Source organism: Mizuhopecten yessoensis, unplaced genomic scaffold (assembly GCF_002113885.1).
Source record: "Mizuhopecten yessoensis strain PY_sf001 unplaced genomic scaffold, ASM211388v2 scaffold9767, whole genome shotgun sequence".
NCBI lineage: Eukaryota > Metazoa > Mollusca > Bivalvia > Pectinida > Pectinidae > Mizuhopecten > Mizuhopecten yessoensis.
The window spans coordinates 61,870-79,119 of NW_018408212.1; the positions used below are offsets into that span (position 1 = coordinate 61,870).

The 17,250-nt window shown below is 36.6% G+C and overlaps 2 protein-coding genes across 6 annotated transcripts in view; one reads left to right on the forward strand and one right to left on the reverse strand.

Annotated features, from left to right (window-relative positions):
• The window catches only part of LOC110458781 (gastrula zinc finger protein XlCGF26.1-like), a 17,903-nt gene extending 14,164 nt beyond the window's left edge, over nt 1-3,739 (forward strand). For all 5 annotated transcript variants that reach the window (XM_021510689.1, XM_021510687.1, XM_021510685.1 and 2 more), the window contains exon 3: nt 1,792-3,739. In XM_021510689.1, the coding sequence (XP_021366364.1) occupies nt 1,792-2,954 (1,163 nt within the window). In that variant the 3' untranslated portion in view covers nt 2,955-3,739. The remainder of the gene's footprint in view (nt 1-1,791) is intronic.
• A 3,678-nt stretch (nt 3,740-7,417) lies between these two features.
• The window catches only part of LOC110458782, a 70,859-nt gene continuing 61,026 nt past the window's right edge, over nt 7,418-17,250 (reverse strand). Inside the window, exons 19-20 of the mRNA XM_021510690.1 lie at nt 9,838-10,029; nt 7,418-9,379 (exon numbers count right to left, since the gene is read on the reverse strand). Of these exons, the coding sequence (XP_021366365.1) occupies nt 8,784-9,379; nt 9,838-10,029 (788 nt within the window). The 3' untranslated portion in view covers nt 7,418-8,783. The remainder of the gene's footprint in view (nt 9,380-9,837; nt 10,030-17,250) is intronic.

A 17,250-nucleotide genomic window follows, 5' to 3' on the forward strand; every position in this document is an offset into this window, starting at 1 on the left:
AAAAAATGTTCCTAATGATATATATGTTACTATTACCTATCTGTTTTCCAAATGAGAAATATACAAGTGATTTTTTTTTTTTGATAATTGGATAATAAATTGAGCGAGATCTATATATATACAATATCTTATAATTAATTAGCGGTACATACACATGTATATAGAATAAAAAGAGTACTTTTAACATTTGGAAAAAAAAATGTTGCTTCTTCTAGCTTCTTTCATTTGTAAGAATGATCCTAATGACCTATACCTTTTCCCCCATCCCTACATCTACCTGTGTGTACAGGTAATAGCTATAGGTGCTAATGATTAAAACAACACCCTGCCATTACCAGGGCAGATATTCTCCACCCAGCTAACAGTTTTCCCCTGCCCCAGGTAATCAGAGGACAGACCTTCGTCTCTTTCTATTATTGAAGTGTCAATAATTACTGCTTCAGTGACCTTGCCAGGTTTAATCAACAGTTCAAATAATTTCAACAGTTTTGTAAATCCATCATTTTGTATTGTATAGAATAAGATCAATCAATTATTAAATAAGATATTGATTCATTGCATGTTTACAAAAATTTAAGTTTCTGAGGTAAATGATCAAATTAACTTTTTTCTCCAATTTTCTCATTGATATCATAATAAAATTGAGGGGGGATCCAATTCCTATGGGGGGGATACTTTTCCTATGGCCATTTATTGTATCCGGATACTTATCCTGTGGCCAAATATTGTAACCGTATACTTATCCTATGGCCAGTTTTGGTATCCGGGTACTTATCCCATGGGGGATACAAATCTCACATGACACCGGTACTTCCTTTAAAATCCTTGTAAGGTAACCAGGGGAAGAAGTAAATTTTAACTCATTCACCCCTGAAGACTCATTTGAACTCTTCCAATTCAAAGGTTCGAATAGTTCATTATGAAATTTCAGGGGTGAATGAATCAAAATCCACTAGTCAGTTGGGCTAGTAGTTTCCAATTTTGTTAGTCCATGTGCAAATTTCACAGACCTAATTTTATTCAACACGATAAGCAATATGTATCAAATTTTGACAAGTCAGTTGCCCTAGCAGTTTTGGAATCACTTTTGTACAGCTTAAGATTACACTAGTCTCAGGCTATCGGGATACCCATTTGGTCAAGCATTCGTAATTTCATTTCTCTTCATATTTTGATAAAACTTTTTTGTAAGTGCCAAGAAGTGTGTAACAAGACCTTGACCAAGAGTGAGTCGAGCTTTGTGGTCATACCAGTATGAAATTGGAAAAAAACATGCCATTTAATCCCTATAGGAAGTTTCATAGAAGTGATAAAATTGCAAAAAAATCTATTGCAGCAATAAATCTGTATGCAGTTGGAAATATCTGATTTTTTTATGTACATGTACCAGGTTCACTTTTCCACTCTCCGTCAGAACCTACATCATCCTGGAAAGTCTATGGGTTACACTCTCAGCACCCCTTGAATATGACATGACAAATCCGAAGGCTCTGTAAGCACCACCTTGTGGATTTTACAAGTAGACAAGTTTTATGTTCGTCAGATGAAAAGTGTCTCAGTGTATTGGTAAAATGACCTGCTTTGATGTCTTCTTCTGTAATCCTCAAAGGTCAGGTATTAGCGTAGCTATTGGTCAGATGTTTTTACCTGAAAACAATCAAATAGCTAACTTTGTGCCTTCGATTTTGTCATGACTTAATCCAGAGGTGTAGAGAATGTAAGTAGGTTTAAGCCCTAGACATTCGAGGATGAATTCACATTAGAAACTAAAAATAAAAAATCTTGTTACAGGTAGCAGGGAGGATTGTGTTGTAACACCTGTTGACGGGATGGATAGTGTCTATGGAGCTGGGGATAGCAGCGACTCCGACAAACCCTATACATGTAAACGATGCGGCAAGTGTTTCAAGACAAATCAAGACTTACAGATACATGGTAAAATACACAAAGGAGAAAAGCCGTATTTATGCCATATCTGTTTGACGGAATTCACCTCGTCTAAGAGTTTGACCAATCATATGAGATCCCACAGAGACAAGGAATATATGTGTAGTGTTTGTGGTAAGGGTTTTAATATAGCTGTTTATTATCAGAAACACATTCACATGCATAACACTGAGCATACTTGTGACCTGTGTGGCAAAACCTTAAAAACCAATAAAATCTTAAAAGTACATCTGAAGACTCATAAAGATGAACGTCCCCACAAATGTGACGTCTGTGGTAAAGGTTTCAACCAGGCCGTGTCCTTACGCAGACATACGCTGATACATACCGGGGACCGTCCATACCAATGTGACGTCTGTGATAAGGAATTCGGGGACAAAGGCACCCTACAGAACCATACACGGACACATACAGGTGAGAAACCATACACCTGTGATGTCTGTGGCAGACATTTTAGTCAAATTGGACACGTACGGAATCACCGGAAGACGCATACACAGACTACTGAAAAGCCGTTTAAATGTACTATCTGTGGAAAGGGGTCGACCAGTGCAGGAAACTTACAAAAACACATTAGAATCCACACTGGAGAAAAACCCTTCCACTGTGACATCTGTGGGAAAGGTTTCAGTGAGATTGGCTCGGTGAAGAAACATAAAAGGATACACACAGGAGAAAAACCATTCAAATGTAATATTTGTGGTAAAGAATTCAGTGAATCAGGGTCTGTTAAGAAACATATTCGTATTCACACGGGTGAAAAACCATATTTATGTGATGTATGCGGAAAAGCATTCAGCGAGACCAGTGGTTTGAGGGCACATCGAATGACACACACTGGGGAGAAGCCGTACAGTTGTGGATTTTGTGGTGAAGGTTTCATTCAGGCTGGAAACCTGCAGAGTCACCTGATAAAACATGTTTCTGTCAACGGAGAACGTGCTTCCTATACCAATGATCAAGGTCATCCTGATTCAATTGTACCTCCGGCAAATACGAACATGTGACCTGTGACATCACAGGATAAAGTAGAGGGTCATCCAAATACTGGACACCCATGTGACCAGTGACATCACAGGATCTAGAAGAGGGTCATCCAAATACTGGACACCCATGTGACCAGTGACATCACAGGATCTAGAAGAGGGTCATCCAAATGATGTACACCCATGTGACCAGTGACATCACAGGAACTACTGTAGTTAGCCATATATAAGTACTAGACACTTACAGTGACAAGTGACATGATATGAAGTGGTTAGCAAATTGTTTCATAGCTCATGGCAAATCTGTCTAACATGGGTATAACGTCACACTGCAAGATACTGAGATGACGTCATGCCACAGCAATTTTTACATAATTTTAACCTATTTATGAGTATTATTTACAGTTTAAGTATATAATCTACATTTACTGTCATCTTAATAGGTATTTGAGTTTATACTTTCAGTAATACGCTTGTATCAATCAAACTGTAATGTGCTCTCTAGAGGCAAAGAACATTTCAAAAATTGGTTCAATTTTAAGGAAGTTTATATTTATCAACAAGGTGGCAGCTACACATTTCAACTGGTTTGTGATGTAAGAAAATAACTCAGTCATATGTAAATTTTGTAAGATAGAAATTTCCCACCCTTGGGTATATAAGTTTTGTTCTAAAAGCTCATTAAGCCTTGGGTTTTGGTGCCAAATTCTGTACACTTGAGTGCACGTGGGATATTTCTGATGGAGTCACAATATATGTTTGGTGACATAACAGGTTTGTTGTGGATACTCAATAAACAAACAGTTGTTATCTAATAAAATTTGTTGTTTTTATTTTCATGGCCACAAGGTGGTAGACTCTGCTGGTGGATGTTTTAGCCCACAAGGTTCGTGGTAACCCTGATGGCCACAGCTATCTCTTTTGAGAAGTTACACATTTTATAATATATACGCTCTATAACCAGTACTCCTCTAGATCTACATATTAAAATTACATAACTTAACTTATTCACCCCTGAAACTTTATAATGAACTATTCCAACCATTGATTTGGAAGAGTTCAAATGTGTCTTCAGGGGTGAATGAGTTAAGGGGTTTTACGCGCCAGCCCCTAATTTTCCAAGTTGTTGGTCCCTTGTGTCACTGACAAGTCTTAGAAGTACGAACCAGCTATATGATGCAGAGCAATTCATTTTTTGGCTTTCTGTATGTATTACCAAATTTTAAAGGTGCATCACGTGTGTATTATTTTCATCCTTCCATAGCAACCACACAAACCACGAATGTTTATATACAGCAAATATTTCATATTATACACTAGTGAACCACAGGTACTAGCCTCGTCTGTCAATACACCAGTTGTATTGACAGACGAGGCTATTACCTGTGAGTGAACCGTTAGACCCTTGAGACTCGCATTGACCAGTGATATCACAGAGAATAGCTAGTGTGATTATACTGGACAGAGATGGCTGTAAGTGGCATAACAGTATCTAGTTAGCATAACATATACTGGTGTATCAGGAATGGAAAAATGCACGTCCAGACCGGGGTTCGAACCCGAGACCCTCTGAACTCTATAAGGACTCTCTATTAATTGAGCTACCTGTTCTTCGACGATCGACCCAGTCTAGTTCCGCTACAATTCTTCCTCCTATTTTAAAGTTTTCTTCCCCGAAGACACAAATATTTACAACTCGTTTTCCGGTATTTTATTGCTAAGCATACTCCCTAAGCTTGAAACAAGGGCTGGTCACAGACCCAAAATATAACAGGGGTGGAAAAATGCCCGGCCAGACCGGGATATCCAACCCAGGACCCTCCGAACTCGAGACGGACGCTCTTCCAATTGAGCTACCTGGTCCCCGACGATCGACCCAGTCCAGTTCCGCTACACTGGAAAAAACAGTGACCAGGGACATCAGAGGATCTAAATGTGGTAATTAGCCATTAAAGTACTGGGAAATTCTGTTGGAAAAAAAAGAATGTCATGATGTTGTAATCAATACATATTGTGTTCTCGTATTTAACTACATTGTTACACAACTACCTCTCCTTACCAAACTACTACACATTAACGTATAGCTGAAGTTTGTTTTGAACACAAACAGGAATTGGAAACCCTCCTGCCTGCCTGCCTGCCTGCCTGCCTGCAGTATTAGAGTGCTATCTGGCGAAATGTCTCTATGATTTCTGACAGATGTCTTCACTGATTCGACACACTGTGGTTTAGTGGGTTGTTTTCAGTAGATTAGAGTCGAGACACTGGTCATTTACACTGCTTGACAAAGAAAACACGTTTGGAAAGCTCGCAGAACAAATTTTCATTTAATGTTTGTGTTCGAAACAAACTTAGCATTTATTATTCATGCAAACCTGATGAATCTTAAGAAATGCATGGGGATGATGGTGAGCTGTTCTAATCATCTTATTGTTCTAATCCATCCTCCGTGTATGATCCGTCACCTATCCGTCTATGGGCAGACGTTCATAATTATGCTTGTTCAAATGAAATTGCTATCTAAGCAAATACTGGACATTTATTTTAGCAAATGTCATTTAAAGGGTTTGTCTGGAAATTGTTATTCATTACACGGTTATGTCAGTTCGTGTTGAGTGAATTAGCCACAGAACAGATTGGTTTCATTCCGGATATTCTGAACATCATGACGAACTTTGGTATCGAGTCATTCGTGCGTGACTTTATACTGGACCAGCTTTTGCCTCCGTCATTCGTGCGTGACTTTATACTGGACCAGCTTTTGCCTCCAAAGACTTGTTGTAAAACTTTCATTCAGCGTTTTGTAACCGACTTTTATGGAAAACAATTGAACTTAGTAGATACGCGTCGATACACTGTGGCTTTAGACGTAACCCAATACTAGAACTTGGCCCGAAGAAATTCAAATCAGTGTGTTTGGGATTTAATAGAACTCATGAAATATTCTTTTACGTGGGAAGTAGATACTGTAGTATGTAAATTGTGTAAAAAAAATAAGCAATGACATAGTTTTCCATTTCTTATTGGAATGCCCTGAGCTATTCCCAAGTCGAGGCAAAATGCTGGACAGTGTGGTAAATGCCGTAGAAGTATCACCAGTCGATTTGAGTGTTACCAATAGGGTCTGACTTGTAATTATTTGGGACCCTAGGTAACTTGGGGTTACAAATGATGACACATTATGTCAGTTCCACTTCCTTTATTTTAGTCCAACTTCATATCTTCTACATGGAAACTTAATTGTTTAATCCATTCCCTTCTGTTTCCATCTCCATTCTTTCTCCTTTAGTTCTCTTCAGTCTCACTTCCCAAGATCTCTCTGTAATTCTATATCTGTCTATCTCTGACTCTGTCCTTGGACTCTCTCCTTCAGCTTCTTCTACTCTCTCAACCTTAGATCTCTACCTATTATAAAGACAATATAACACTTCTTCTACTTAACTAAATCTTCTAATTCTATTGGCTAATTCCATCCCTAGGAGGCGAGGCTACATTTCTCTTTTAGAAGTCTTTTGATGACCATTTCCCTGTCTAAGGACCACGATTAACTTATCAATGCATTATACTAAATCGACCTTACATCCACACACCATTGTCCTTCAACCCTTCACACAGACATTCCCACACACTCCAATCCCTTTGAGTTCCTACCACCATGTGTGTCCTGGTCATCTCTTTTGTTAACAATTACAATCTCTTTTTAATTGCCTTCTTCTTACTCTTCTGATCTTACTCACTACCATTTTTCATCTGTCATAGAAGTTAAAACTTATGTGGCGTTTGCAAGTCTTCATGAAACTAAACAGTGTAGCTTCCAATTAGGAGATTGTACCGAAATATTCACAACAAATCTAGAATGGGAAACTTGAATGCTCAACATGGCAAAAAGTGTTAAAAGTATGATCTCTGAAATGAATGATGTACATTAATGCAAAACTGATGTGACAACTGTTTGTATATAATCTCTTTGGGAAGAAATAAAGAATGTCTGTCTGTCTGTATATACTGTAAAGTGGAAATTTTCGCGTGATGGTAATAGTTCTTTAATTTATAATTTCCATGCATCTATAATGTGTTTAAACTAATTTAATGTATGTGAAAAACGCGCAGGTTTCCACACTGTGCAAATATCCACTTTTACAGTAGCTCATAATAATCAACAGAAAACGGTTTAAAAAGGCTTTTTCCTAATTATTTTTGGTCCGTGAAACATTAAAAAACAATAAAAAAAATATATGTTTGTAACAGTATATACTTTGCTAAAACTAATTACGTAAGTTAAGTCTTGCGTGTTTTATTTTATATTTTTGTTTTTGTAAAAGTTATAAAACATAGTTTCTAAAAAAATGAAATATGCAATAAAATTGTATTTAATTTCAATTTTTAAAACGGGGAAAATTATATCTCAAATCACAGGCACGGTAGATAATATATGTAAAAGATTGAAGCGAAAAAAGAATGAACCAACTGCATATTCAAATAAAATTCACAATTTATTCAGATTTCATTATTATACGCAAACATTTACAACATCATCAAAACACAAACAAATTCTCATGAAATGTAAATTCGAGATTCATTTTCACTTATATAAGACATGCATTTGTTTCATTCATACCTTATAGGATATCTGTGGTCAAGTGATTGTCTAGTCATCCATACATGACTATGTGAGAAATGTAAATATTCATGTCGAAACATTTCCCCTCATACTACAAGCCTTGTTACTGACAATTTGACAACGCTCTCAGCATTTTACAACAAATTTTATAATTATATTCTCGGTTTGAAAATCATTTCTCTACAATACCTTTGATTTCAAATCTCAAATTCGCGTAAATAATATCACTTTCAATAGATAAAACAATCAAAGACACGTATTAACAAGAGCCCTAAGGGCCCATATCATCCACCTGGAAATAGGTACATATAACATCCACCTGGAAATAGGTACATATAACATCCACCTGGAAATAGGTAAATGCCATTAAGATATATAACATCCGGATAACTCAGTTCATCTCAGTGCTAAAAAAACCCATACATAAAATATGTAACATACTAGTCACCAACTGATGTTAAACATGAAATATATAACATTCGGGTAACTAAACTCAGCTTAGTACTCGTAAAATCCATCAATAAAATATTTCACATTCCAGTCGTTCACTGATGCTAAACATCAAATATGTTATATCCGGGTAACTCAAATAATCTGTACATTAAATATTTAACATTCTAGTTTCTCACCGATACTTTACATACAACATATACATTATCCGGGTCACTCAATTCATCTCAGTCCTCAAATAACCCATACATAAAATATTTAACATTCTAGTTTCTAACCGATACTATACATAAAAGAGTGTACATCCTGGTTATTCATCAATTTTTTACCGTGACATATATCACATCCATGTCACTCAACAATAATAAATTTATATGTCGAATATATTACATCCGGGTCATACTTTCCAATCGATCCATACTTCAGAATATTCTTCTGAGAAACTCACAAAATTCATATATCAAGTAAATCCCATACGAGTCTCTTACCAAATCTATAATCGAATGTATAACTTAATTGTCAGTAACAAATCCATACATCGAATATTTCACATTCGTGCTTTATAACGAATCCACATATTTACACATAACACCCACGTCGCTCACTAATTCTATATCGGGATCTCATGAAATTAATGATCTATGGAATAAGATTGTGTTTTTTGTTTTACTAATTTAAAACTAAAACATTTAGAGAGTAAAGCATAGTCGTCGTCGTCCTCAGAAACCGTGCAATCAATTTAAAATTCATTCAACATGTCGGTCACACAGGAGATCATTCTATTTGCTGCTATGACGTTCGTCTGGAACAGCATCTATCACAAATTTATCACTTTTTGACTTCGTCTTTATTGTGGTTTCTTTATCTTCCACAAGTTTATCTAGGTCAGACCCGCCAGAACATATGTCATCACGGCTTTCGTTAGGGGTTGTCACTGCCATATCCGTCTGTTCTGATTTCGTATCTGAAGCTTTTTCTGATTTTTGAGTTTCAGATTTGACGTTTTCTGATTGGCAGTTTATTTGATGAACATTCAGTTCTGATTGGCTGTTGTTTTCAGACCTCATCGGAAGTGTTCCTTTCTCTGTTTGACTTACTTTGAACCTGTTCCCAGAGTATTCTCCCGATTTACCTGATTCAGTGTCGGGGATTCCCTGGCTTGATTTGCCGCAAGTATCAATTTTATTTTCAGCCACTTCATTTGATTGACTGGAATCTGTTTCTGATTGGCCAGTCAACGTCTCTGATTGGGCAGAATCTATTTCCTTGATATAGAGGCGTAGTTGACTGACGAGATCAACTGGGGTCGATCCAGATGTTGGAGATGACGGCCCTGCGCTTGAGTTACTGGATGACGGCAGACTGATTCCTGTACCTAGCGGGAAAAAAAACACCATAAGAAGCTATGCAAATCATGAAGGACATTGAACAAATTAAGTACGTTGTACGAAAAAGAAAGTTTAAAAAAAACAGAGTACCAATTAACATATTGTTCGTGTCCTTTTAAAAAGTGAGGAGTTTCCCATTATCATAGATAATGTAATCGAATAAGAAAATTGCTATATCTGTGATTCTGAGAAAACATCATCAAAGACATTAAATTACAATTAAAGGAACTGAACAGCATTTCTTGGAAATCTGATGTCAGTATGAGCTGCAAAGACATCAGGCTCTTTGATGCGTCAACCCTTAAATAGTAAATGTTCATAAAGATTTTTTAATTTTTTTTAATTCATCGCAAACTAAATGTTTAAGGAAAAATATCTTTAGACTATACTTTTGGGTGTTTGTGGCGTTCTTCGAGTCAGAAATGAAAGAAAATAATGCACATACCTTTGAGAAAAGCAGGTGGTCGGGGCGAGACAACAGGTGTGTTGGCTGAAGATCCGTCTGGTGGTGAGGACACAGGGGTAAACTTGGTGGTGGTGACACGTCCGAAAAACAAGTCCATGTCCCGCATTGTTAACTTGTTGTGCAGTGTTTCCAGTGGGCGTATTGAAGGCACCATGCTGAAACCTCCGAACGCTAAGGGACCAAAACGACAGTGGGTTAGCAGTCGGGAATGGTATTTTAACTTGAATATAGATGACCGAAAATGGTATTTTATATAAAACTCTTACAAAAGTCAAACCATTTGAGGTTAGTACGCTTTGGTAAACGAAAGCAAGTATCTGGATAAAGGTGTTTGTGGATAAATGAAAGATTACCTCTGCCTATTATGTCTTACCCTTCATGAATTGTCACATTTGTTTTTAGTATCTTAAGAAACAAGCGGCGAAGTGGCATCAATAACAAACTTTGAATTTTGTTTTTCAATGTATTACCTATTGGATACCATACAGCTTATCAAATGATTACAAGGAATTTAATATGTAACAATGACTAAATCTCCAGGGGTGTGGAACCAACCGTGACTAAATATCCCGGGGTGTGGAACCAACCAAGCACATTCATGGCCTCGTAAATGTTCTCTTATCTTCATACCCATCAATTTCATATATTAGTATGCTGTTATTTGGAGTTGATCCTGGTAATACAATTGTATTTGTCTTATTATTCCCTATCATAATATATTTGGTTATGGGGTGGGCATCCCTAGTACTGTAACTATGAAGAAACTCAGTGACAAAATAGCCTGGGGCGAGGCGAGATCCAATAACCAATGCTATTGCATGAGTGAATTCTGGCTCTTCAATCCAACCAGTCATACATATGACAAAAAATGCAATGAAGGTTGGGACTTTTATCAGCAATGACGCATGGAATAACTCCCCAGGGATGAGGATTGACCCAGGACCAATCCTGGTAGAATAATTGCGCTGGAGGTTTCATTCCAAGCAATGATATATATAGTTATAGCGTGAAGATCTCTTCTTTTTCGACTGTGTGACCAAGCACTAGCATGGATTAATTCATGCCTTCATGCCCATTTTGTGATTACATGATTATGTTGTGGGAATCTTAAACGTATTTAAATAGTACTGATTTAAACCCAGAACTCCTCAATAGATGATTTGAAATATTTTCTTTGTAAATAGCAGAGATTTTAGCTGTGTCTAAGAATTTAAACAATTATTTTGCCACACATATTTGACCCCGTGACAAAGTGTCCAGACATGAATATTTTAATTTTTTAATTTTTCTGTCGTCAAGATTTTGAATTACTTCTGAATCATTTTGCTGTAATGTTTATAAAAAGAAATGAATTGGTTTTATAAATTTGTTTACATAAAAGATATATTTTTGTTATCAAAGATAATAATTTATAATAGAGTTGTAACGTTTCATTAACAGGGGATTATTAAATGTGAAATGACCTAGATTTCGAAAGATAATCTAGCCACCCTTTCAAATGATAGTCGACCTGATGTTAAGCTAGAGTTTCCATGTTAGGGGATTACAGTTTTTGGCTCAACTTTAGGCAGATTCAAAATATTAATGATAGTGTAACCTGATGACACATAAGCAATGCGTTAAATCAATACAGTAGGAAAAAAATAACAGCTGGTCATGTATACCGGTAAAATCCACCCCTAAGAATTCATGCCTATAAATTGAAAAATTAAAAAGAAAACAGCTGTTGGATTATTATAACAAATTGTGATGCTGACTATAAAACATTTGTGAAGCATACATCAACCACTGTCTCCGCTTTCAATTAAATGGAAAAGGAGATTGATGCAAAATAATGAATACCGGGAACTTTTCGCCCAGTCAAACTTTCGCCCAGTCAAACTTTCGCCCTTCACCTAAAAAAAAGCCATGTTAATTCTCCCAGCGTTAATTTCGCCTCTACATTTAATTACTATGCATATTATGTTGTTTACTTATGTTAGCTGTATTGATAAATTCGCCCTCAGTACGGTGGGCGAAAATTAAACTCTGGCGAAAATGTCCCGGTATAAAGTATAATGGAAGAAACGGAACTAAGGTAAACGTAATATAAGTTAGTGAAACAAAAAATATAGGTCAAAGTGACCAACATTTGATGTATTTGTGCAGCATTGCAGAACACGTATCCACATATGAAATGTCATGTAACGTTACTCAGCACAAAAGAACAGCGAAGATGTTAAAAGACAGACGTACAGACGGTCTGGTGGAAAATCAAACTTTACTCGTTCACCCCTACACATTTAAACTGGACTTGTCCAGTCTCTGATGTGGTAAGGTTCAAATGTGACTTTAGGGGTGAATTGGTTAACGTCACTTAAACTAAGCAGCATGCATTGGCATTTAAGTCCAAACTAAAATAAAAGCTGAAAAGTGAACAAGTGTACACGGGGAGTGCATTCTGAAAAGGTGAAGACAAAACAATAACAAAATAGGGTTAAAGATTGAAGTACTAAAGGCAGAAAAGGAAGTGTAGTATTCTGTAGCGTTCATGCATAACGAACCCAGAGGACCGAAATATCACCATCTTTCATATACAATCTTGTGTACGATATCAACGAGTTCAAAATCGTTTGATCTCACCTTCCGAGTTTTTTGAGTAAATAAATAAAATTTATGAAAATTAAAATAACACATGATGTCATCAATAATAAAGTGGAAGGCATATGACATTTGGACTTTTAAAATAACATAAAAGAGAAATATATTTGTATACAATTTAAATCCTATATTTGATGAAAATATTTGTAAAGCTGGTTGAATATTTAATTTTAAATCTCAAAAATATGAAGGAACCAAATTGAGTAATAAATGGTACAGTCCTGTAGGGTCTGATATTTTACTAAATGTGTAAAAAAAAATTATAAAGTCTGACGACGTCTGAGGCTCATCAGCATAGGAAAACAAATAAAATAATAAAGTGTATGAGGAAAGGAAAACGGCTTGACCAGGATTCAAAGCCAGAACCTCTGACCTCTTTGACTGATGCTCTAACCCACTGAGGTAAAAGGTCACAGGAAATCGACCTAGTCCGGTCAGCCATAATTTTCTCCCTCTTTCAACAGTCTTTTACCCGAAGACATGCGAAAGACTGTTCCAATGTCCGTTGGTATATTGAGTTGAGTGCAAATATAACTGTGAGGAAAGGAAACAAAGCAACAGCCAGAGACTAGGGTCGAACCATTGACATCTTCACTCTAGATTGGAACTCAAACCTACATGTGCAGCTACCATTGATCAACAGCCAGAGACTAGGGTCGACCATCGACATCTGCACTCTAGATTGGAACTTAAACCTATATGTGCAGCTACCATTGATCAACAGCCAGAGACTAGGGTCGTACCATTGACATCTGCACTCTAGATTGGAACTGAAGCCTACATGTGCAGTTACCATTGATCAACAGCCAGAGACCAGGGTCGTACCATCAACATCTGCACTCTAGATTGGAACTCAAACCTACATGTGCAGCTACCATTGATCAACAGCCAGAGACCAGGGTCGTACCATTGACATCTGCACTCTAGATTGGAACTCAAACCTACATGTGCAGCTACCATTGATCAACAGCCAGAGACCAGGGTCGTACCATTGACATCTGCACTCTAGATTGGAACTCAAACCTACATGTGCCGCTACCATTGATCAACAGCCAGAGACTAGGGTCGTACCATTGACATCTGCACTCTAGATTGGAACTCAAACCTACATGTGCAGCTACCATTGATCAACAGCCAGAGACTAGGGTCGTACCATTGACATCTGCACTCTAGATTGGAACTCAAACCTACATGTGCAGCTACCATTGATCAACAGCCAGAGACTAGGGTCGTACCATTGACATCTGCACTCTAGATTGGAACTCAAACCTACATGTGCAGCTACCATTGATCAACAGCCAGAGACTAGGGTCGTACCATTGACATCTGCACTCTAGATTGGAACTCAAACCTACATGTGCAGCTACCATTGATCAACAGCCAGAGACTAGGGTCGTACCATTGACATCTGCACTCTAGATTGGAACTCAAACCTACATGTGCAGCTACCATTGATCAACAGCCAGAGACTAGGGTCGTACCATTGACATCTGCACTCTAGATTGGAACTCAAACCTACATGTGCAGCTACCATTGATCAACAGCCAGAGACCAGGGTCGTACCATTGACATCTGCACTCTAGATTGGAACTCAAACATACATGTGCCGCTACTATTGATCAACAGCCAGAGACCAGGGTCTTACCATCTGCACTAGTACTCTAGATTGGAACTCAAACCTACATGTGCCGCTACCATTGATCAACAGCCAGAGACTAGGGTCGTACCATTGACATCTGCACTCTAGATTGGAACTCATAAATCTAGTCCAATTCTGCCTCGCAAGTAGGAATATGAACTGAATTCGTGGAAAATGTGTTTAACTGCAGTGGTAATTATACAAAAACAATGTAGTTTCGTGTTCATTTCTCTTGTTTGTATATGTATACCATATCTACACTTCAATATCTTATATTACATGGTATTTAATGTAATGGCATTCTCAACATTTCGGGGTTATGCTCAATTCCGTTCTTTGTACATCGCGAATCATCGTCGGAGACCCAGGATAGATTGGTTATGCTATACTTATCAGTAAGTGTGACACAATCGACCACTGGTATCTATCGATCACGCGGAATATGTCAGGATGAAATTGAAGACTCCACAGGGCCACCTTGTGAAGAGGCAAGACAGGCATGATATTTTGATGTACATCAAAAGACCCGCGTGGAAGTGTAAGTGGCTTTGAAGTCAGGTGTCGCTCCTATTTAATCTTCAAAGGACAGATATTAGCCTAGAATCAAACAGCTAAATATGTGTCTTCGATTTCATCGCGACATATTCTAGGATGCAGAGAACGTCAGTGAGAGTAATCACTGGCTGTTTGAGAATGTTTTAATAGAGGAGTATTCCTTAACCCTTTCACCCCTATGTAACTTTAGTAGACTCTACCATGCATTGATCTGGACGAGTCCATTATGGTCTACATTGGTGAAAGGGTAAGTACAAAAGGTTTTATTACTGCAGTGAAATACAGTAACACGCCTACTGTTGAAATAAATTGATCAAATGATGAATGCAATTTTTAAGTAACAATGGCTATTAAATACAATTTTGTACTGTTACTCCACATGAATATATAAAACATTATAGCACTTTAGGACTCCAAATAAGTAAACAGTGGGTTAAGAATTGAACAGTCAAGTTTCGTATTCTGTCTACTGAAATGTATTCACAACATATTTCATACAAGTTCACTAAAATATCCACCTATAAGGGGAAAACTATGTGATATTTTGGGGAAAATTTGTGACACTGTCTTTTTTGTTTTTAATTTTAATTAAGATACATGATAAAAATGCAAACTGTACACATTCACTTAGCAGAAACGTACGTCATTTGCCAATATATATACTTTTTTTTCATACTTTGATGAACAGGTCATGGCAAGTGCTTCATTTGGCTCATGTTTGGCTAGCTTCCAATTCAATGTTTTCTATATATACCATGAGTTTAAACATATTTAAAATTACAAAAGTGATATTTGACTATTACAGTAAATCACAAAATCTATTGTCTTGTATTAGACTCCTTAACCACTAAATTGCTTTGTGTTTCTTTCCTCTCAAAGACAATTCCTCATCATTGTTAATAAGTAGTTATATTTAAATGTTGTGAAAATAAAAGAAATGTCTAAAATATTATTTTCTCTTCTTTCAACATTAGCGTTTAATTCTGCACTACAACATAAAAACTGAAGTTACTCTGTTATGTTGTTTTTTTTTCATTTTCTTAAAAGCAATATGGAAAGAAAAACAAAAGGATCAATGGGAATTGACTACTTGGTATGTTTTGTAAGGTCAAAAAGGAGCATCCTTACATGTAAGGGACATAACTCTCTAGGTATTAGTTATAACAGATAAGAATCTTACATCAACAAATTAATTCTCAAGACAGCAACACAAGGGGAATTGAAGTTAGCAAAAACAAGTGAGCAAGATACATACTGGGGAAATGTTCTAACAATTGAACAAAACATAAAAAATAAAAAAATAAAAAAACAACGTAAACAGTGTTAATAAAATTTCATTCAGTCAAGACAGGTCTGTGTAATGGCCATTTATGTTAAAGCAAAACGTCTGTATCAAAAGATTAAAGTAAGTGAACTTTTTTATACATACAGTTTATCCTTTAAAACTTTTAAAAACAGAAATGAGACTTTTTTTAATAATGGTCCAACACAGTTTCCTTTCCTGATTGATGGTAATGGTTAATGTTTGGGGTATTCATCAGAATATCTAACTACGTATTAATGGGGAAACAAAAAAGTCAACTTTTAAAGCCATGTAACATATTTCATTCCGAAAATGAACCCCATCCCTCAAACCCTACAAAATCCAATGGCCCTTGACTTGGAACACCTCTGTCTTTATCTGTCAAGTCTATTGTAAAAACTTGTTAAATCACGGAACACCTCTGTCTTTATCTGTCAAGTCTATTGTAAAAACTTGTTAAATCACCTGACATTATGTTTTAAAGCAGCCCATCCCAAATATATAGAGAATAATACATGCCTTTTTCCATATCACACCCAGTATCAACCCTCGGCCCTTGGGCTGACATTGCAGTCTCGGGTTGATACTGGGGGTGATATGGAAAAAGGCGTGTTTTATTCTGTTTATTACATACTTACTATATAAAAACTACTATCATATGATTTATTTTTATTTTTGAAATACTGAAAAACGATTTTTTTCCCAAAAGGGGTGTGATATGGGTTTTGCAGGCTGATACGGGTTTTGGGGTGGGATACAGCGAGGGCTGATATGGGTTAGAGCAATTGTGTCATATCGCATATACAAAAAACCCGTATTTATTAGTAAGTATGTAATAAATCCCAATATTAGATGGGTTTTTTCTTTTTAAATATGTATGCAACAAGATATTAAGATTTGTATGTCTTGTGTCTAGCTATACTTGTATAATTATTTGTAACTTGTCTTCAGAAGATCATTCTAATCCAAACACAAAACATTTCTGATATATTTCACCACATATCAATAGATTGTGCATTTAAAAAAAATATAAGTTGACTGCCCATCCAGCTAATTACGTTTCAAAACAAGAGGCCCAAGAGGGCCTGTATCGCTCACCTGAATATTTAAGCAGTCATAGCAAAATATTCTCATTAAATATTATATTGCACTAAAAATATTTCCCTCGCAAACTTTGTTGGCTCCATCTGTTGAAACTACCAGCAAAATATTATTATAAGATTCTATGCTTTTTGATTCTTCTTCAGAAGTTGCT